This window comes from Prionailurus viverrinus, chromosome B1, assembly GCF_022837055.1.
Source record: "Prionailurus viverrinus isolate Anna chromosome B1, UM_Priviv_1.0, whole genome shotgun sequence".
Lineage (NCBI taxonomy): Eukaryota > Metazoa > Chordata > Mammalia > Carnivora > Felidae > Prionailurus > Prionailurus viverrinus.
In genome coordinates this window covers 100202540-100225152 of record NC_062564.1, presented here as the reverse complement: position 1 = coordinate 100225152, position 22613 = coordinate 100202540, and the positions used below count along the sequence as shown (strand labels likewise).

The window sequence follows — 22613 nt, the reverse complement described above, 5'->3', positions numbered from 1 at the left end:
TTTCATAACTGAAACAATGCTCATTCATTTTCTTCAAATGTTTACTTGAGCATGTCATGTGGTGAATAAGGCACTGAAAAATACAATAGTGAAAAGGACATGATCCATATAGTTATGAATACCAAAAATTTACAGATAATCCTTTCTACAACTCTCTTCTTAAACTTTCAATCCTATAGCAACCACGATCGTTTTTATCACCTCGTCGTACCAACATTTCTTTAGAAATGTCTCTCAAACCCACCTCAGTCTGTAACATCATTTCTCTCACCTGGACTGCCACAATCACTTGTATGTTCTGTATGTTACATGTTTCCAACCACTTCCCCAGAGTTCCTGCTGCAGCCAAAGCAACCTTTTTAGAATATTACTCCAGCCACACTAGCCTTCTTTCAATAACTTTTATTAGATACAATTACACAAGGACCTTTTCATTAGCAGTTTTCTCTGCCAGAAATGTGCTTCTTTTCTCTCTTCATGTAATTAACTCCTCCTTAATCTTTAATTGTAAGCTTGAGAGTCACTTTCCAAAGGTTGAATCCCTATAGTATGCTTTCATTGTATTAAATATTTCTCTTTCGTAGCAGTGTCAAATTTGCAATGTTATACTTACTAATTTAATGCCATTAATTTTTATTTCTTCCTTTATACTGTGAGCATCAAGACACAAGGACTATGTCAGTTTTGCTCATGAATGTACCCCAGGACTTAGCATAGTGCTGTGCCCATAGTAGATCCTAAATGAAGACTTGACATTGTTGTACTCTAGAATGGAAAACAAATAACTTCAATGCAGTATACTCAGTGCTATGATAAAAAATCAGTAAAATTACTAATGTGGTAGATAAGAAATGACCAACTCAAGACGGGTAGACAGGAAAGGCAGAGAATGTCAGAGAAATATTCAAATATTAGGTGCTCAAGATGAGTTAAGTTTTGAAGAAACAGTTATTCTCCAGGAACTGGGAAAATTTTACAATAAACTGTAATAAAAGGAAAGCACAGCAATCTTGGCAGCAGGAATATACTAAATTTGGGAAAACAATTTATTGTACCTTATTGTACATATTTCCTCTATCATGAGAACAAAGAAGTTTGATGAAAAACAAGTACTACAGTAATATATATACTATACTATATAATATACTAATGTACTATATAATCATTACCACTTGATAAATAACACACAATGCTGTGGGAGTACACAGAACCTACTTTGATAGGGATGGGAGTTGGGGGGAGGGAAGCCAAATAAACAAGCTTAGTCAACAGAAAGAGCTAGGGTAAAGACAACACATAAGACAAAAAAAAAAAAAAATCTAGTTAGGCAACAGCACATTTATCTTGAAGAAAAGAAAGACTTGTGAACAAAGTCTGGAAGAGAAGAGTTAGGAAAATGAGTAAATACTGTGTTTTATAAACGTTATGAAATTTGGGCTATGACCTAAGGGTACTAAGGAGTCAACTGAAATATTTTAGACAGGAAATTGATACATTTATATCTCTGTTTAGAAAGATAACTGGCTACATTTGAAGGAAAGCCTGAAGCAGGTAGTAGAAGAAAAGAGTGAGATCGGAGACCACTGCTTATAAAAAACGGTGGGGCAAGGGGAGAAGCAGGGGGACCACTTCTAACTTTAATTCAGTGTTTTATATGCTTTAAGTATTTTACATAACAATTAACTCATTTTATTCTCACATAAACTTAAGATGAGTACTATCATAATACCAATTTCCAGATAAGGAAATCAAGGCACATGAAGATAAGTCATTTATCCAAAGTTAAAGAAAGGAATTCAAGTCCAAGCTGTGACTCCAGAACTTATGTAAGGATGGACCCTTCATCCTGGTTTGCCTAGGACTTCCCAAGTTTTAAGCACGGAGTCCTAGAAACTAGCTGCCCTTCATCCCCACTCCCCACCCCCAGTCCTGGGCAAACCAAGGCAGTCAGTCACATTAGTCTACACTCTTATCTACTAGGGTCTACCGATTATACTTAACAGCAAATATTATAACAGAGTTGAAGGAAATCTGGTGGGTGAAATTGATGATTTTATTGCTTTTACTTACTCCGGATTGTTTGCTTTTCTTTGCTTAGTTTCTTGGAAACTAAAATAATTGTTTCACACTTTTCTTCTTTTTTTAGTTTTTTTTTTAAATGTTTGTTTATTTTTGAGAGAGAGAGCGCGCGCAAATGGGGGAGGTGCAGAAAGAGAGGGGAAGACACAGAATCCGAAGCAGGCTCCAGGCTCTGAGCTATCAGCACAGAGCCCAATGCAGGACTGAATCAAACTCACAAACCATGAAATCATGACCTAAGCCAAAGTCCAATGCTTAACTGACTGAGCCACCCAGGTGCCCCTCACACTTTCCTTCTAATAATAATCCCTTAATGTTATGAATTCCCTACTATTTCCAATACCATTTAGTTCAAAATAATTTCCCTTTGATTCCTTCTCTAAATTATAGGTTATTTAGAAGTGGGTTGTACAGCTTTCAAATATCTGGGGATTTGGGGCGCCTGGGTGGCGCAGTCGGTTAAGCGTCCGACTTCAGCCAGGTCACGATCTCGCGGTCCGGGAGTTCGAGCCCCGCGTCAGGCTCTGGGCTGATGGCTTGGAGCCTGGAGCCTGTTTCCGATTCTGTGTCTCCCTCTCTCTCTGCCCCTCCCCCGTTCATGCTCTGTCTCTCTCTGTCCCAAAAATAAATAAAAACGTGGAAAAAAATTAAAAAAAAAAAAATATCTGGGGATTTCTTAGGTTTTTTATGTTATTGTGTTATCATTATTCAATTCAATTGTGATGAGATAACATACTCTGTATAACTTACGTACCCTTCAATTTATTAAGATTTGTTTTGTGGCCCAGAATATATCTATCTTACTAAATGGTTTATGGGCACTTGAAAAGAAAGTGTACTGTCTGCTATTGTTGGGTAGACTGTTCTACCAATGTCAGGTCAATTTGGTGATAGTATTTTTCAACTGTTCTATGTACTCGCTGATCTGCTGTTTATTTGCTCTATCATTATTGAAAGGGGAGTGTTAAAATATCAGAACATAAATGTGGCTTGTCTATGTGCTCTTGCAATTCTATCAGTTTTTGATATGTTGAAGCTTTGTTATTATAGTAATAAACAATTATTATGATTGTTATATCCTTGAGAAATTGACCCCTATGTCAGTACGAAAGATCCTCTTTTATCCTGGTAATATTCTTTTCTTCAGAATTCACATCACCTGACATTAATGTAGCTATACAAGTCTTTTCTTTTGATCAGGGTTAGCATGGTATGTATTTTCTCATTCTTTTTCATTTAACTATGTGTCTCTTTATATACAAGGTATATTTGTTGTGGCCAACATATAGTTAGATCTCATATTTTTATCAAACTCATTTAATTAGGATATTTACCATTTACATTTAATGTGATTATTGATATAGTTCAGTTGAAACCTACCTTGTTCTTATACATATCATTTTGCAATGTGTTAAGCTGCAATGTTTTGCAATGTGTATATCCGTAAGATATATTACTAGGATTACAGTTGCTAGGTTAAGGGCATATCTGTGTTACTTTGGTAGTAACTGACAAAATACTCTCCTTAAAAATTATATAAATATACATTCCCAACAGCTGTGTAAGAATGCCTATTTACTTCTTCCACAGATACATAAAAATGGCACCATTATAGTTTTAATTTACATTTGTTTCTCATGAGCCTATCACATTTACATATGCCTAGGAGTCATATTTCTTTTTTTCTTTAAAAAAGATTATCAATTTTTCTCTTCTTGGTACTCTTTAGGATAGAGAAAATACATTGTTGTTAATTTTTCCACCATTTGTTATTTTTATTTTTGACTTTTTAAGGTTTTTTTGGCATGCAGTTTCTTTTTTTTTATGTACATCAAAATTAATTTTTTTTCTCTTATGACTTTTGAGTTCTATGTCACATTTTTGAAGGGACTTCCCAACGTTCAGCTTAAAAAACATTTCCTCATGTTTTCTTCAAAAGCTTTGAACGTTTAATTTTATTATTTATTTACTTATTTATTTATTTTAATGTTTATTTATTTCTGAGACAGAGAGAGACACAGCATGCACAGGGGAGGGGCAGAGACAGAGGGAGACACAGAATCAGAAGCAGGTTTCAGGCTCCAGCTGCCAGCACAGAGCCCGACGTGGGGCTCGAATCTGCAAACCACGAGATCGTGACCTGAGCCGAAGTTGGTCGTTCAACCAACTGAGCCTCCCAGGCGCCCCTAATTTTATTTTTTAAATCAAATTAATTTTGGCATAAAGACGTGAACTATGGTTCCTAAACATTTTTTTTCCCCACATGGCTCCACAGTTATCCCAAAACTATTTATGAAATTATCTTTCTCCTAGTGATTGGAAATATCTCTTTTCACAGAGTAAGCTTTCATATACATTTTGGGCATGTTTCATCTCCTCCTGTTGTCTCACCATCTCTTCTCCAAGCACTTTTATTTCTGTTTCATGCAATTGTTTAACTCAGGCAATTGCTTATTAATTACATTTTCATTTAAGGCAATATATTTGGCCACAGATTTCTTTTTGTTCCAGGGCAACATTTTTCTGGTGTTTCCTGTGTTCCTTCCTCCTTTTGTTCTTGAGATACATTTTTATATATCTACGACAGCTCTTCAATAAGATTAAGTTCCCTCTGGACCAGCAGTTGCAGGTTAGTGTATCCAAGGTCCAGGCTTGTAAGAATTCTCCTTATGACTCAGAGCTATAAGCATGAAAAATTTCTTTGAGCTTCTACTTCTCCCCAGCCAATTAAGATCAGAAGCTGTGGGGATATATATAAGGCAGGATTTCTCACCACAAACCCCTCCCGGACTACCCCCCAAATGTTTGACTCCTTCTTCCCTGCCTTCTTTGTTCTTCCTTTCTGCCTAATTGGGTCCAGGGGAACTTCCAGCATAAGTCTGTAACCTGTCTCCATGGTTCAAAAAAAGAGCCTTTATACTCTTGATGATATTCAGAGTACACACTTATTTTAAAGAATAAATGTTCTGGCAGTTTTGTCTGCATCTCAATTTGATATTAACTTCCACATTTTATTGAGGTTTGGTTTATAGTTCTCTCATTGTTTTACTTTCTTGTTTTTGTGGATTTTCCATGCCTTACTCAGTCATACTATAAGTCAGAAGCCAATCTATGGCTTTAAAAATGTTGAGATATTTTTTCTAGCCCTGACCTCACCCTAAACTCAAAAGTAAAAATCTCCCAAACTGTCTGCTATCTATCTCTGTGTGTATGCCCCATAGGCGTCTCAAATTTAGTATGTTTAAAGACGTATCCTCTTTCAATTTACCCCCAAAATAAGTTCTTCCCCACCTGACTTCCCCATGTCATTTAATGTATCTCATCATCCCCTAGTTTCTTAGGCCAAAATCTTAGGATCCATTCCTGAATCCTCCCATTTGTTCCAGCCACGTGACTCTCCTTTCAGTTTTGTTTTGTTTTGTTTTGTTTTGAAGCCGATGTATTTGGTACTCCCTCCTACTAGAATTCCCCCAGGCAAAATTTCTTATCCTTTATGTTTCAACACAAAGTTTAATCCTGAAAGGCACCTTCCGAATCACCATGTCTTAAGAAGCCTTTATCATCACTTACTGCTGTTACTCTAAAGACTCCATCTGACTGTTTTCTTTGTAGCATCTACCCCATTCTCAAATTAACTTATTGTATTATTTGTGTGATGTTGTAAGGCTAAAGTGAAGCTCTTCCAACTCCATACCTCCTCCCCTAGGACGTGGCTCTCTCCTCCTGCCACACTAGCTACTCTTCTTCACAGCTTCCCAACCTTTCAATTTTGAAATATATGTCAATATTTGTATCTTGGATCTTCTTCCATTCAATTTTTACGTAAGTTTATTAATGCCCTGAAACCAAATTTATATACACAGTCAGCACCTCTTTTCTTCATCCAGAATTGTGAGTCTAACTTCTTACTCCACTTCTCTGCTTAGTTGTCTAATCTTGAACATATTAAAACCTAAACTTCAGACCTCTAATCCTCATCTTGCTCCTACCTTAGTCTTCTTCTTTCCAGTAAAAAGCAATCCTATCCTTTCAGTTTCTCAGGCCAAAAATTTTAGAATCATCCTTTAATCCTTTTTTCCTTTTCATACTTCACATCCAATGTGCCACCAGCTAAATCTTAAAAATAATCAACCACTTTACCCAAATCCAAGCACCATTGCCTCTTACCTCCATTACTGCACTGGCCAGGTACTGATTCCCTTGTTTCCACCTTCAACCCAATTCTCAAAAAGTAAACAGTTAAACCAGATGATGTTACTACTCTGTTTGAAAGACCTGATGTCTTCCAATCTACTGAAAGTAAAAATAAATGTGCTTACAATAGCCTTGAAGTCATACATTGTATGAATCCTATTTCTCTACCTGTCTCCTACACATACTCCTTTGTTCACTCTGTTCTAGCCACACAGGCTCTCCAAAAAAAATCCTGTTTTTTTCTTGGATTATATTAAGCCAACTCCCACCTCAGGACTTTTCACTTAGTACTTCCTCAGTCTGGAAATTCTTGTCAGAAACTTCCTTCACAATATCTTAATCTCCCCCATATAAAATAATAATTCTTCTCCCACAACCTACCCAGTACATCACTACTCTCCTCCTTACTCTAGCTTGATCTTCCATACAGTATTTATTGCCAATAGATATGCTATATATTGTTAACATTTTATTTTCTACCAGCCACGTACTCCAACCCTCAAAATGTTAAGCTCAATAAACACGTTTGACATTTCCATTTTTACTTACTAACATGTACCAGTATGGCATCTGGTACATTCCGAGCATCAATATATAATTGATAAATGAATGAATGAATGAATGAATGAATAGACCAATGTAAAAGAACTCAGAAATACATATGTATGTATATCTCACAGTGGTATTATAGATTAATAGTGAAACACATGCCACTCAACAAATGCCAGTAGAACAACCAAGTAGAGAACGCGTTTTTAAATATTAAGACCCAAAAAAGGTAAAACATAAAGGAAATAACTAAAAAATACTCACTCTTTACATTTCAAAACAAAATTTTCACAGACAAAATGACAAGTGCCAAAGGATCAAAGATGTTTAAAATAGTAAGTCATCATTTCACATTCGCTTTCTAAAACACAAAGAACAATGACAATACAGCACACACATCTGAGGACAAACTGATACAATGTCAAAGCTTTAGTGCTATCTCACAGAGCTGAAGATGAATATACATACCCTATGATTCCAAATTTCACTTCTAACTATGCAATTTGGAGTTACCCTTTGCTACTTTCCTCCTAGTATATGTCCAAGAGAGTATCCAAGAATGTTCTTAGCAGCACTGTGGTTTTTTGTTTGTTTGCCTGTTTTAGAGAGTGGGGGGGAGGGGAGGGGCACAGGGGAAAAAGAGAGAATCTTAAGCAAGCTTCGAGCTCAGCACAGAGACTATCTTGGAACTCAACCCCATGACGCTGGGATCGTGATCTGAGCGGAAATCAAGAGTCAGACGCTCAACTGACTGAGCTACCCAGGAGCCCAGCAGTACTGTTTCATAAAAGTTAAAATGCTAAATAAATACATCTTAAATGAGTATCAACATGACAACAACAAGTGAATTATACAGACTGGAATTATATATTATATAGTAGTGAAGATGAATCATATAGAACATGTAACAACATGAACAATGTAAAAAAAATGTTACACAGAAAACATTACAGAATCTGCTAGCAACACAACACCATTTATATAGAACAGTGATTTTCAAAGTGTGGTGTGAGGGTCCCTAAGGGTATCCTATACCCTAGAGCATTTCAGAGTCAGAATAAAACTAAGATGTGATTTGCTTTTTCATTGTCGTTCTCTCTCAAGGATAGAGTGGAGTTTTCCAGAGGCTGCATTCAAAAGCAGAGATGATAATCCAATATATTAAGCCTAATATTAAAAAGATTTGAAAAAAAGGTAAAACAATGTTCTTTTAACTTTGTGTACTTTTTGGTTTTTTTTGACAATATTCATTCTGTCATTAAAATGTTACTTATGTTCATATGTAATGAATTTATTATTAAATATTTATTAATACATTATTTTAAAATTTTATTAGTTCAAATTTCAATTTTTTTAAATGTTTATTTATATTTGAGAGAGAGAGAGAGAGGGAGGGAAAGACAGTGCGTGAGCAGACGAGGGACAGAGAGAGCCGGAGACAAAATCTGAAGTAGGCTCCAGGCTGAGCTGTCAGCACAGAGCCCCAAAATGGGGTTTGAACTCAAGAGTTGTGAGATCATGACCTGAGCCGAAGTAGACGCTTAACTGAAATGAGCCACTCAGCCTCCATAAGAGGGGTCATCTTATGGGTGTGAGTAGGTCAAAATTAGCAAGGGATACCAGGGAAGATTCAAATGTAGATTTTTTTTTTTAATGTTTAATTATTTATTTTGAGACAGAGAGGGAGTCTGTGCAGGGGGAGGGGCAGATAGGGAGAGAGAATCTCAAGCAGGATCCAGTTCTGTCAGCCCTGAGCCCAACACGGGGCTCGATCTCACAAATTGTGAGATCATTACCTGAGCCGATATCAAGAGTTGTATGCTTAACTGAACCACCCAATGTCCCCTAAGATTTTATTTTTAAGTAATCGCTACACCCAACGTAGAAATTGAACCTACAACCCTGAGATCAAGAGTGGCAGGCTCAACTGAGCCACCCAGGCACCCTTATTTTTTCTTTAAAACAAAATAGTAAATCTAGATTTAAAGTAAATATAGTAAAATAGGTAGGTAGATGCATATTTGTTTTCTTATTTTATTTATTTTCCTGTATAAATGATAAACTTCATGGATAGGAACAATCATTTTCTCCACAAATTCTTTTTCTGCAACCATTTCTCGTACTTGGTGTCATTAACTTTTATGTTTCAATTCCTGTGAAGTCTATGGTGTGCGAGTTGTTTCTCTCGCTAAAGTAGCAATTAATAAACATCATAACTGAGATTTAAGCTACAAACATTTTTTCTCTTTTCTAATGAATATAAATTTTAAATGATAATCTCAGAAAGATTTATAGGAATTAAACTATGAAACACAGAAGAAACTAGGGATTTATAGAAGATAGGCAAAATGTGACCTCATGATTCACATTATAGAATATAAATTGGATGCCGCTAAAAAGTTTTCCATTTTATAAAAATTAATTTTAGCATGCATTGTAAGAAACAACAAACAAAATTAAAAAATACTGGTTCAAATGGATCTCTGTCATTAATAACTATATAATCTATATGTATAAATCACTCTGCAGAAAAACATGTACTATTTCAAACGGAATGTGGTTAGAGCAACACAAATTATAAATGTGACCAAATTTATGATGTTTTTTAATTAAAACATAGTTATTCCCTCAATTCAAGAAATAGTTACTGTCTTCTATAGTCTATGTTCTGGAGATATAAAGGGAACAAGTCAGGTAGGTAGTCTGCTCATTCCAGTAGGTAGGCAGAAAGTCAAAGTAAACACATGAAGCAAAATAACTTCAGATCATGCTAGACACTGAAAATTAAGAAATAAAGAAAACAAAGTGGGAGGATCTGATTTAAGAAACTGACTGGGTGGGGAGATGTCTCAAAGACTTGATGGAAAGGAAAGGCTGAGGAGGTAATATTAAGGCTGGCACCTAAGTGATACCAGACAAGTAGCCATATAAAAATCTGCTGGCTGGAATGTCACCTATTTCAAAACATGATAAGGGTAATGATGTGGATGCAGAACAATGAGCAAGGATGAAAGTGATACAAGCTGAGGTCAAAGGGTAGGCAAAGACTGGACCATGTAAAGCTTAGATTTTATTCTTAAGGTAGTCAGAAGCCACTGGCAGGTTTTAAGCAGGTAACTAATATGACCTGATACTTTAACACTTTGTAAAGATAAGAGGGACAATAATAGCAACAGGAAGACCATTTTGGGAGGCGACTGCAGCAAGCTAGGCAAGAAAGAATAGGAGTAGCGGCAATGGGGATGCAGAGAAGCGAAGGTACTTTTATCATTGAAATAAAACAAAAGTAGCTAATGGATTGAGTGTAGTGAATGAGTGAAACTGAGGAACCAATGATGATTCCTAAATTTTTGAAGAAAATTATGGGTTTCGATATGAAATATTATTTCCTTAGTTTTTTTATTGTTAGCAATTTTTACAACAGTGGCATATCATTGGTTCCACATCTCTCTCATCTTCTTGAGCCAAGAAGCTAACCAAGGTGTGTCATTCTCATGGTGATGCTAGAAGCAAAGAGGATAAGCCCAACTACTCGTGCACATTTTAAGCCTCTGTTTGGATCCTGTCTACTGACATCCCACTGGCCAAAGCAAATGACATGAAACAGAAAAAGGCAGAGAAGTATACTTCTCCTCTAGTAGAAGGACTTCCAATATCATATGGCAAAGACCAAGAATACACGGAGAGATGAAGAACAAAAACAAATAATTCAATCTACCACAGTTTCCATGTATTCAAATCATGAGTCATAACTGTAAAAGGTCAGTAGTTTCTGGAAAGCTCCAAATCGTTCTTCTAGATAGCCACAAGTAACGTATAATTAGTTCTCTTAATTAATACTTATTTTTATTAAGTAATTACATGAGCATTTAAAATCCTATCTTTTTACCAATGATTATACTTAACTATACATATATACAGTAGAAAAAAATAACATTAGAATATTTCTGAGATTAGAATAACATGAAAGACAAATTGATTTAAAATTTAAGACAATTATATAGAGTATGGTCAAAGATAACTAGAACAACTGTAGGGTAAACAGGCAACCAATCAGAATATATTTCAAAGATATATTTTTTAAACTTTTTTAATGTTTATTTATTTTTGAGAGAGAGACAGACAGACAGAGTGCAAGTAGGGAAGCGGTGGAGAGAGAGAAAGGGAGACAGAGAATCCAAAGCAGGCTCCAGGTTCCAGGCTCTGTGCTGTCAGGACAGAGCCCAATGCGAGGCTCGAACTCATGGACCGTGAGATCATGACCTGAGCTGAAGTCAGAAGCTTAACAGACTGAGCCACCCAGGCACCCAAAGATATTTTTATTTTTTAATGTAAGCTCTATGCCCAACATGGGGCTCGAACTCACAACCTCGAGATCAAGAGTTGCATGCTCTACCAACTAAGCCAGCCAGGCACCCTTTAAGATATTTTTAATGGCAGAAAAGTATTTACTTATTTTACTTCATAAAATCAAACCACTTTACCATATAGAAAACATCTTATTTCATAATTTTTTTTAAAAAACAGCAAAAATGCTAAAAAAATCTGAAAAAAAAAAAACCTGTAACATAAATAACAAAAAAAATCTATATCCTTATTATATATGTGAAGTTCTTACTAAACCCTAAGAAAAATAAGAATATTCTTACTTCTCATATCTCCTAAAGACTTTAACATTCTCTGGGGCGCCTGGGTGGCGCAGTCGGTTGAGCGTCCTACTTTAGCCAGGTCACGATCTCGCGGTCTGTGAGTTCGAGCCCCGCGTCGGGCTCTGGGCTGATGGCTCAGAGCCTGCAGCCTGTTTCCGATTCTGTGTCTCCCTCTCTCTCTGCCCCTCCCCTGTTCATGCTCTGTCTCTCTCTGTCCCAAAAATAAATAAACGTTGAAAAAAACTTAAAAAAAAAAAAAAAGACTTTAACATTCTCTCATATGCTTAAAATGTTTCTTGAAACAATAAATGAACTTATGTGTTCTAATCAAGTTTTGGAAACACGAAACATACTTTAAAAGAACAAAATGAAATTATCCAGACCTTTCAATAGAGGTAGGCAGAGAAATCTGAATTTGTTGTATAAGTTATCACAGTCCTCAGAAGAAGGACCTAAAGAAAGCACTGTTTTACTATGGTAAAACTGGCCAACTATGAACAAAAGGAATTAGAAGATAGAGAGGCTAAAATTACTTCTAGGAGTAGATAAATAATATTCTAGATTAGGGTAAAAGATTCAAGAAACATTCCAAGAAAAGGATTAAATGCTTTAGAATAAACTAATATAAGAGAAAATAATCAAAGCAAACTCTAGAAACAAGCCTAGGGCAGTGCTTCTTAAACTTCAATGTGCACAGGATTCACTCACTTAGGAAATGGGCTAAAAGGCAGACTGAGATTCAACAGACCTCAGATTCTGCATTTCTAATAACCTCCAAAAGTAATGTTGATAATGTTGATCTTAAGATCACACTTTTAAGCAGAGTCTAGGAAACAAGAATTAAGAAATAGATAAAGAGTCACTTTTCCCAGATTTCCAAATAATGATCAGGCTTCAGATTATATGCTTTTATCCTGTGTCCTTCCATCTTGGCACTTGTTAAGCCTGCATTTCTACATTTATTTTTGTGATTATTTGTTCAATGTACTTTCCTCTCGCCCCTACCACTTAACTGTTTGGCTTACAACTTTAGCCCTGACACTGACCACTTATCTGACACAGAGCAGGTGCAGAATATGTTTCAGAAATAAATGAGTGAGCCAATGAATAGAAATGCTGAAAGAGATGCTGATTTGAAAAACACAGCAAGGTTAGTGAAGAACACTCCAGTGAAAAGATACATGTTGATCAGGGCGAGGATAAAAGCTGTTGACGCAGATTTGATTGCTATCACATTAGATATGTTGGTGCAGATTCGGTTGCTATCATACTAGATATGAACGCTGGTAGCCATGTAAATAAATAAAATTATTGAAGGAATGAATATGTATAAAGAGAGAAGATCTAAGTAAGCTTCCATGGACAAACACCGAGAGAGTACCTAGAGGGAGAGAGACCAAAGAACATAGAGGATTTTGAAAGGAAGAAATTACAGATAATGAAAAAAGTTCTAGAATGTATCATCTAAGGCTAAGATAGAGTGAGCAATGAGTTCAGAAGCTACTCTGCACAAACATCTTTCTGTGAATATACACATATAGAAGTCAGACTTCAGTAAGTTAAGAAATGAGGTGACACATAAGTAGTAGGACTTGTGTACACAAATTAGAGATAATATGAAGATCTGGTAGGAAATAAAAAAAATACACTTTTTGTCAGAGTACTAGGAAACACGTTTGTGTTTGAAAATGCCAGTAGCAGCTAGGCTGGCACATATGAACAGGTAAAGTGGTCGTGGAATAGAATAACAGAGTTGGGGGGATGAATCAAATTAGGGCATGTAGGCCCCAGCTGAAGACAGCAGCTAACATGGCTCCACGAGATTACTGATTCAAGAGAATGAGAACCTAATTTTGTCAAAATTTCCACTTTTTTTCCGAGAAAAACCAGAAATCTGGATGTGTGTATGAAATTTCCTGAATTGGGTAAAAGTATTCAACCTGTAGGGAATAACTTTACTCTCTCTGGTCTAAAACAAAACAAAACAAAACAAAACAAAACACAGAGTTACTAAGAAGTAAATGGGAGAATGGCCAAGCAGAACTAAAAATGTGACTGAAATTAAATAACATAAATATGGAGGAGTATGTTATGCCATTATAGCATAAGTGATTAAAGGTTGAGGAACGGTTCAGCAAATTTTATGGAGGAGCAACAGGAACCAAAGGAAGCAGCACTTAGATATGAAGCATAAAAAAGAACCCATCAAGGGTAGAAACAAAAGGTTTTAGGAAGGTAAAGTGGGAGGTCCTGAATGAATGGAAGTCCATCTTAAGGTAAAAATAACATGGTCAAAAGTTGGAAACAACAATTTGGTGAAAAATGACTATGTTAGACTAAAAGAAATGTAGAATTTTGATTTTGAAAATTACATTAATTCATTTATTTCATTTAAAATGTGAACTGCAAAGACACTTTACAAGATCTTTTAATCTGGTAATATTGAAGAATGGATAATGATGGCTATCTTAAATAGTACTAGTTATACCAGACAGACGATGGAAAGGGAATATTTTGCCTTGAAAATACCCCACAAAGGAGGGTTAAAAGGAAGCACACGTTCCAATCTCATTCTGTTCTTAGTCCCTTTGTTGAGTAAGCCAAAAATACTTGCAGCCAGTTGAGACAGAAGATAGACATCTGGCCACTTAAAACTATCTGGACCAATGCCATATTCATACATGCTAAAGAGTACACATGGCAGGTTAATAAATTAATAATCACTATACCAGTCTGGTCTACACTGAAAACTGACCTAAACGATATAACATTTCAATTCCCTTCCTTATGCAAGAGCTTCAGCTATCCTTCAATTAGGTTCAAACATATTCTAGATAGGTAAGTGGCTTTATTCCCTCATTCAAATGATAATCATTTAGCACTTACTACATGCAAAGTGCTGTTCAAAGCACTATGGTAAATATAAAAAATTAATCAGTCATGAATAACGTCATGAAGAAGCATATGCCTAGGGGCACCTGGGTGGCGCAGTCGGTTAAGCGTCCGACTTCAGCCAGGTCACGATCTCGCGGTCCGTGAGTTCGAGCCCCGCGTCAGGCTCTGGGCTGATGGCTCAGAGCCTGGAGCCTGTTTCCGATTCTGTGTCTCCCTCTCTCTCTGCCCCTCCCCCGTTCATGCTCTGTCTCTCTCTGTCCCAAAAATAAATAAACGTTGAAAAAAAAAAAATTTAAAAAAAAAAAAAAAGAAGCATATGCCTAATAGAAGAGATAACAGAAGATATATGCACAAATAACTAAAGAAGCTAAAAATCTAAAGAGATACAACTGAAAAACTATAAATGTTCAAAGAGAAGGAAATAAAAAAATCAGAAAGAAGATTCAATCACTTGAGGGTTCCTATTTGACATAAAACACAAATGTCGGTTTGGTCTTCCAGTTTCCGATTCTTTTCTTAACAAGCTACTCTCACTTAACGAGCCTTTCACTACCAACACAACTTTTTTTTGGCTAACCTCTCAAAGTTTAGAGTCAGTTACCTAATTCTTCATCACAATTTTATTCCACTTACACATTACAAAGAACAAAATCTTTTTACTCAAATCTGGAAAATTGACATCACACATAGAAAACTAATAACCTGGTCTGGCAGATTTTTAACTAGAAATAAAAATTAGAGAATAGTGTCTACCAGAAGCAAAAATTTGTATTTCCCAGTTCCACATCCATTTAAATCTCCAAGAAGATCCATGGGCGCAATAACTATGATAGTAAGATTCAGAAAGGAGTTTCTAGTTGAATGAAATAATCATGTTCAGTTGTGCTTCTAAACCAGTCACAAGATCTGAAACTACTCCACTCCTTCTCACTTTCCCTAAACTTAGATGCCTTCATACTTCTGTCAAAAATAACTGGGATTTGGCTTACATTTATATGACTACCAGGAAACTCTAACACAAACTCTAGAAAATACACAAAATATACAAAGTTTTGCAATAAGAGTGTGAAGGGAAAGGCAGAAGGAAAGAAATCAGACTTTGGTTTTCAGGTAAAAATGTTAATTGTCATCAATGAGACCATCTTAGTTCCACCAACAGAAATGAGAAAAAAAAAAATCTAAACAGTAACAATAGCTTTGCACTTTAACTAATCAAGATAGAAAAATGGAAAAGGGGGGGCGCCTGGGTGGCGCAGTCGGTTAAGCGTCCGACTTCAGCCAGGTCACGATCTCGCGGTCTGTGAGTTCGAGCCCCGCGTCAGGCTCTGGGCTGATGGCTCGGAGCCTGGAGCCTGTTTCCGATTCTGTGTCTCCCTCTCTCTCTGCCCCTCCCCCATTCGTGCTCTGTCTCTCTCTGTCCCAAAAATAAATAAACGTTGAAAAAAAAAAAAAAAAGTATAATGTTTAAAAAGAAAAATGGAAAAGGGAAAAAAAGAAATTAATAGGTCTTCATTCATCATTCCCTTTAGCAGATCATATAATTCCTTACACTAGTCTTAAAACATTTATGTGTTGCATGAACACTGTAACAGGCATTTATCCCAAATATTATTTCTCTTTATAGAAATAAGATAAATATTATAATAAGAATTTAAGCTCCATGAAGGCAGGGTATTTTGTCTGTTCAACTCACTGATTTATCTACAACTGAACTGAACACACAGAAGGTTCTCAATAAATATCTCCAGCTCAACTGTGTTTAAAACACAAAAGGCTCTCAAATATTTGCTGTAAGAATTAATGAAAGTCAGAATAAATTTTGTGACTACTATGTCTAAGAATTGTGATATCATGTCAGAGGGGAAAGAAAGTAGCAGCATTTAACTAGATTAAAATGACATTCCTCTCATTTTTCTTATCATAGAGAAAAAGTGATTTCAATACACCAGCAATTAACAAGTTACCACGTAGGTATATGATTTCATGTAAGAAGTTTTTTTTGTGGCACTACGTATTCTATCTAGTATCATTAAACATAAAAACTAGGTAAATAATTAGGAAGTAAAACTGAAGAAAAGTTTATAAAATGCATTCATTACGGAATCACTTCTCTGCAATTTCCCCAACTTTGTTCATCTGTCAAGAACTAAGATTTCTCTTTATCAATTTTCTATTACTATTAAATTGTTTTACAAATGAATATATGAAACCATTAATATTATCAAGTGTTAGATAGATGTTAAAAAAGTAATAAAGTGGGTTTTGAATTTTTTTTCAAAAGCAAAAAAAGATTTTACTTCTCTTTGTTTATATTTCATCTCCTATCATATCACTTTGATCTCTGTCTCTCTCAAAATATTATAACTTCTTGAAAGCAATGATTATCTACCTGTTGAATTACATTTCTCCCTGCCTACACAAAGTAGATTCCTATTAAAATTCTCTGAGGCCTTATTTAACAAAAATCAATCACAAATAGAACCTACTGTAATAGAACCTACAATAAAATCTTGGCTATCCAAAAGTAAAGGCTTAGATTATCTAATGCCATAGACGATGCAAAAATATTTCTCTTTAACTGTATTGTATTCTCATACTTGCATTTGACTATGGTTATATGAAAGCTTCAGAGTCTTAGAGGAAATGTACTCTATGAATTATCAGAAACAGTTGTTACAGTATCAGAGTTACCTAATTTATTTAATGATTAACTACTTTAATGATGAAGAAAGAAAGTAACCCAGGCTTTTGAAAGATCCAGAAGGAGATTAAGATCACCAAAATGGTCCAAAAAGAAAGGCTGTGCTTCCTCTACCAAAGTACAGCCTGGGAATACAAAGTGGTTAGCTCTTTCTGTCAATCAGAAAATCAGCACCGGTGTGGTTTTCACATATAGCTCTAATTGCTTCTCATTTCTCTTCAATTATTTGATAACTAAAATTTACACAGGAAAAAAAAACAAAACAAAAACAGGACCATCTCAGTAAACGGACCTTTTTCAGGAAACCTATGATACCATACAGAAAGGTCTGCTCAAGATCAGAATATAGCAAAAATGTACAATTAGACATGATTTTAAATATTTAAAGGCATTAGAAATTTACATATAAATTTCAATAAAATAAAATGTATAATTACCGAATTTAGTCGGACTAAGTTTAACGTAGTTAGCTAAGCTCTTTGAAACTGATTTTCTAAGGTGTTAAATCCAAGTAACTTCTAAGAAATGAAATTATAAGAAATGAAAATTCAGCTCTTCAACTAGTGACAGTATCTTCAGAAAAAGTAGGAAGTCAATAGGAAAAGAGCCGCTTATACCCAGAGACTTCTAAGTCTCTTAAAAGGTAAAGTTTTACATATTGAAGACTACGTTATTGAATAAACACATTCCATATTTAAAACCGTCCACTGAAGCCAGTATCTCCTATTTGTGCACCAGTTATCACCTAACGGATTTCCTTCTTATTTAAAAATGATTGAATAGTTTTAACCCTGATGTTGGTGGCTAAGAGCAAAAGATAAGAGATTTGCCCTGAATTTTACTGGACTGCACTTAAACATTTAAAAATCTGCAAGAATAGCACACCTCTCAAAGATGCATCTCTTTGGCTGACTTTTTTTTTTTTTTTTTATGTTTTTATTTATTTCTCTTTGGCTGACTTTAATATACCCCTCCCACATTTGAATTCCATACCACTATCCATAAAGATCATTCCAGACTACTACTCTGTCACTTATATGGGCAATCTGAAAACTCCACTCAAATCACAACTGTGACACACACCCCTGTCCTCCACAAATTCTAATCTACTCTCCCCCTCTAGTCCTTCAAAGAATTTCTATGATTACAAACCTGTATACATGCACACATTCTTCAAATCCCAGCTCTGCCTGCCACATACAAGACTGTAACCTTGGACAAGTTACAAAGCTTTCTGTGTCTCAGTTTCCTCATCCATGAAATGGGAATAATAACAGTACCTACCTCATAGGATTGCAATGAAAATGAAATAAGTTAATATTCGTAAATCTTTTAGAACACTGACACATAGCGTTTGCTATTATTGTTAATATTTTCAACACCACTTAAAACTTACGTTTTTCATACCATTAAATCTGAAGACATCATAAAAACAAATATCACTCATTTCACAGCAATTCAAATCCTACTCAAAAGACTCCTAGAGACACACAGAGAGACAGACACATACAGCCACATATACACACACGTATGCTAACTTCCATCGCACAGTATACCTACATCTTTGGGGAACAAACTTCCACCTGCTAAGAGCTACTTACTGTGTAGAAATAAAAGTATACACAAAATGAGTAATTCAAGAAGCAGTGAGTCAATAGCAAGCACAAAAATAACAATCTGCCTGCTTCTTTTAACAAGCAGAGGGTTGATAGGCAAAAAATTATTTTCAAGGCATGTCTTCTTGAATACACTTTGAATCTGCAACAACTCTGAAAAGCAACTTACTCCCCTCCTAGACCACTCCATTTACCAAAGGAAAAATGCTTAATTGAGGTTAGAAAAAAAGTTGTTTTTCATATCACTCACTAAAAGTAGTAAAATTATGCCAGATTTTCATTATTTTATAAATATCACATATTTAAAAGTACTACTTAACTTTTTGTTTACTCGATAGGGGAATAAATCCCAAACATAGATTTTCTTCAGATTCTCAATGGCCAATGATCTCTTTCAAAAATAACTTGAAGAAAGACTACTATAAGCAAAAAAGATTAGATTCTACGCTGAGAGTTCCTCTAAATTCAGCACCATTTATAACATGCCTTCCCTGAAAATGCAGCCTATTTTCCAAGCAGCTAAATGGTTTTTTCTACCATAAGAAATATCCCTTACCAATTATAGATAATACTAGAAAAATAAATAATAAGCAATTGTCCTAAATTTGAAATAAAAATTAAGTTTCTGTTTCATATTCTGTTATTGAAGAAGTAAAAGAAAAGACATACTTTTAATTCATATCCTGTGCAACATTCAAAGCTTAAATTTTGTTTTCGATACTCAAAGTAACACGTGTATTTACAACTACGGATTATCCCCAAATGCACAGTAGTACAGGTACCCCACAAAATTTAAACAGACAAAAAACTAAAACAAACAAACAAAAAACCTAGAAAACACGTTAATTTTTGCTTAGAAACCAGAATCATGGCATTCTTATTGTTACCTTTTAAATGCTTCAGCTGGGTTCCTTTCACATTCTCCAGGCTGTAACAGGCTTTGGACTGCTGGATCCCTTAGCTTATCCTCATATCCTTGGAGTAGTCCACTGCGGCAGATCTGGGCAACTAGACCTCTAATAAACCCTCCAACACACAAAGTATCAGAGTCCTGGGCTTTGCAGAAATGAAAGGCCAAAGCCTGGCGATGTAAACCTCTCTGCAAGCTCGTAGGTGAACTTGGCCACAACAGCTCAGTACATAGGGCTGTCTTGCCACTGCCAGGCCCTCCTACCAACAACACACCCCAGGCAGCTCCTTTTCCAGAGACAACACTAGCATTATTCCCAGAATTCATTACAAGGGATGGTGTGTTGACAGCACTATTGCAGCAGTTAGTTTTCTCCTGGAGGCAATGCTGAAGCTTGTGGAAAACCCACTCCCTACAGTAAAACTGCTTCCCCTGCAGTAAACTCGTTTGAGCCATTTTGCAGACTTTCTCTTCCCAAGGATTAGTCATAATAGGTTTCTTATCTTCAACATTTGCTAGATCCTGGATACGTCAACACAGGTCTTTACATCCATTAGGACATAACTTGCATATTAAGTTGACTCTGAATGATACAGTAACCAGTTACAGTAAAACTCAACAGCCAGAGATGCCATTTGCCAATCGAATGTGCATGACTTTATTTAGCTCTTTACTCTTGATTATCAGCAGAAAATATATTAGTTTAATTGTTGAACTGGTGGAAAATTGCCTGGTTCCAAAGCGTGGCAATACTTTTCCTAAATCTTGATGGGTCACATAACTCCATGGTTATATCTGGAGTTTATGTGATTGTGGATGTTTCAAGTGTGCAGATGAGACAATACATCTGGAAAACTAAAGATAATGCCCAATCTTTCAATGTGTACAAAATGCTTCTCCAGATTCCAAGTGTTAATTCTGTATCTGAAAATTAGATGCAGAAAAGATGTCCATTACAGTAAATGCCATCAAAGCGATCCCACTTATACAGTTGATAGGTAGCTCTGTATTTCTTGTTGAAGGATAATCACTCAAAGTACTAGACCTTGCCATTTTCAGGCATCTGGGCAACTGCCAGGGAGGGAACTGTTTTAGATTAGGGTCTTTTATGTGGCAGAAAGGACAGGCCACTGTTAATACATCCTTAATCCAAAGTATTGATAAAATGCCATTTTGTTGGAGCGTTGATTCTTAATGAACCTGCTCACAGGTTCCTAGCTTTAAGATATCTGGGAAATCAACAATTTCTACAAGTAACTAAAATAAAACAAAAATATCTTAGTGCATAATATTATATGTTAAGAGCTTACTTACTTAAAAGCTTACAAAAGGATATAATTTGCCAGTTAAAATAATCTCAAAAACCCATATACTTTAAGAAAATCCATATACTTCATCTTTGGCACTTTAAAAAAGTTGGACAATTACCCCCAGAATCATAATTCCACTTTCCTTTCTGTATTTTACTTTCTCTACGGTTATGCTTCCCAAGCAGCTACATTTTAATCCAGTTACCCTGGATTTTTAAAAAAGGCTTTATGCACACACAGTAACATCCTTAACTCTAGCCAAAAAGGTCTTTCCGACAAGCTTGGTAGAACAGCGCCAGTTAAAGGAAGCTCTATTAAATTGCACAGTCCAGCCAGTCAAGGACTCTGTTTACTCGACTAGTCACACTTCTTTGTTGATAGTTTGCAGAATCTAGGGGATGATTACTATGGTTGCGGCTGGATGGGAATGGGTTAAAAAAAAATAGAGGGGGAGGATGGGAATAATCTTAACACGAACGATAAAGCCAAATACAAGTACAACGTGAATCCTTCCTCTGCGCCAAAGATAAATGTTTCGGATGGGGGTGAGGAATGGAATCTACTACTGTGGCCGGAGAAAAGGCTGCCGGGGAGAATTCCTTCCGAGACAGAAAAGGAATAAGGAGTAGAATGCTTCAGGGCTGGTGGGTGTTTGCCCACAGTTCCGGCCTCTAGTTTCAGCTGATAGACAAAAGGAACTCCGGGATTCCCAGAGACGGGAACCACCTTCGGTTTGAGCAGCCTCAAGGAGCCACAGGGGGGCCACCTCGGAGAGGCCACGGACGGAGGTGCAGCCTCTACACCGAGGTCTTCCCTTCCAGAAGGCTGGGAACGCCCCAACACCCCGCCCCGCCCCGAGATTTTGGGGTGTGTCTTTTGGAGGGGGAGGGGGTGCCCGACGCCCTTGCCAATCCCAGATGAGGGGTCGCCTTCCAGTCGGCGCCCAGTTCTGCGCCCCCACCCCTCGCGCCGTTCCCGCCCCCACCGGACCCACGGCGGAACGAAGGGGACGGAGACTGCAAAGGGTGGGTGGGTGAGTCAGCCTCGAGCCCAGCCACAGCCCCCGAGCTTCCGACCTGAGAAGGGGCCTCGCTTCTACCGCCGATGCCGCCCCTCGGTTACCTCGGCCCCAGCCGCCGCCGTGGCCGCCGCCGCCGCCGCTGCGGACTCTAAGCCTCAGACACTTGCTCCTCTGAGAATCCGCGGCCGCCAGCGCTCTCGGGACTCCAACTGCAGCCTCCTCCTCCTCCCGGCCTGGGGCACGCTCTCAGCTCCGGATCCTCCTGTTGGCCCCCGGCAACTGCCAGTTCCAGCTGCCCCAGCAGCCTCGGTCGTGCTCCTCCCAACCCCCACCAGCCAACCGCCGCCGCCGCCGCCGTCAGGGCAGTGACTGTCTCAGGCAGCCCGGGACTCGGCCGGCTCCGCCCCGCCCCACTCCGTGGCCCCGCCCTCCAGCCCAGGCCCCGCCCCCACCCGACCGCTCGGCCTTTCTTCGCCCGCCGGCTCCTCCCCTTACTCCTCCCCTCCCCCTGCGCTCCGGCCCGTCGCCGCCGGTGCCTGGGCGTGTGCGGGCGCCTGGACCCGCTGCCCGCCTCTCGGGGGAACCTTTCTGGGGGTGGCTTTCGGGCCCCGCCTTTGTGGGGGGAGGAGAAAGGGGCGGGGGCTGCGTTCTCACGTCCCCGAGCTCACGCGAGTCGCTGCCCCCACCCA

The 22613-nt window shown here is 37.4% G+C and overlaps 1 protein-coding gene across 1 annotated transcript in view; it reads right to left on the bottom strand.

Annotated features, from left to right (window-relative positions):
* ANKRD50 (ankyrin repeat domain containing 50) overlaps nt 1-22305 on the bottom strand; it is a 33357-nt gene extending 11052 nt beyond the window's left edge. Inside the window, exons 1-2 of the mRNA XM_047856867.1 lie at nt 22026-22305; nt 19571-20517 (exon numbers count right to left, since the gene is read on the bottom strand). Coding sequence (XP_047712823.1) covers nt 19571-20082 — 512 coding nt within the window. The 5' untranslated portion in view covers nt 20083-20517; nt 22026-22305. The remainder of the gene's footprint in view (nt 1-19570; nt 20518-22025) is intronic.
* Between the last annotated feature and the right edge of the window lie 308 nt (nt 22306-22613).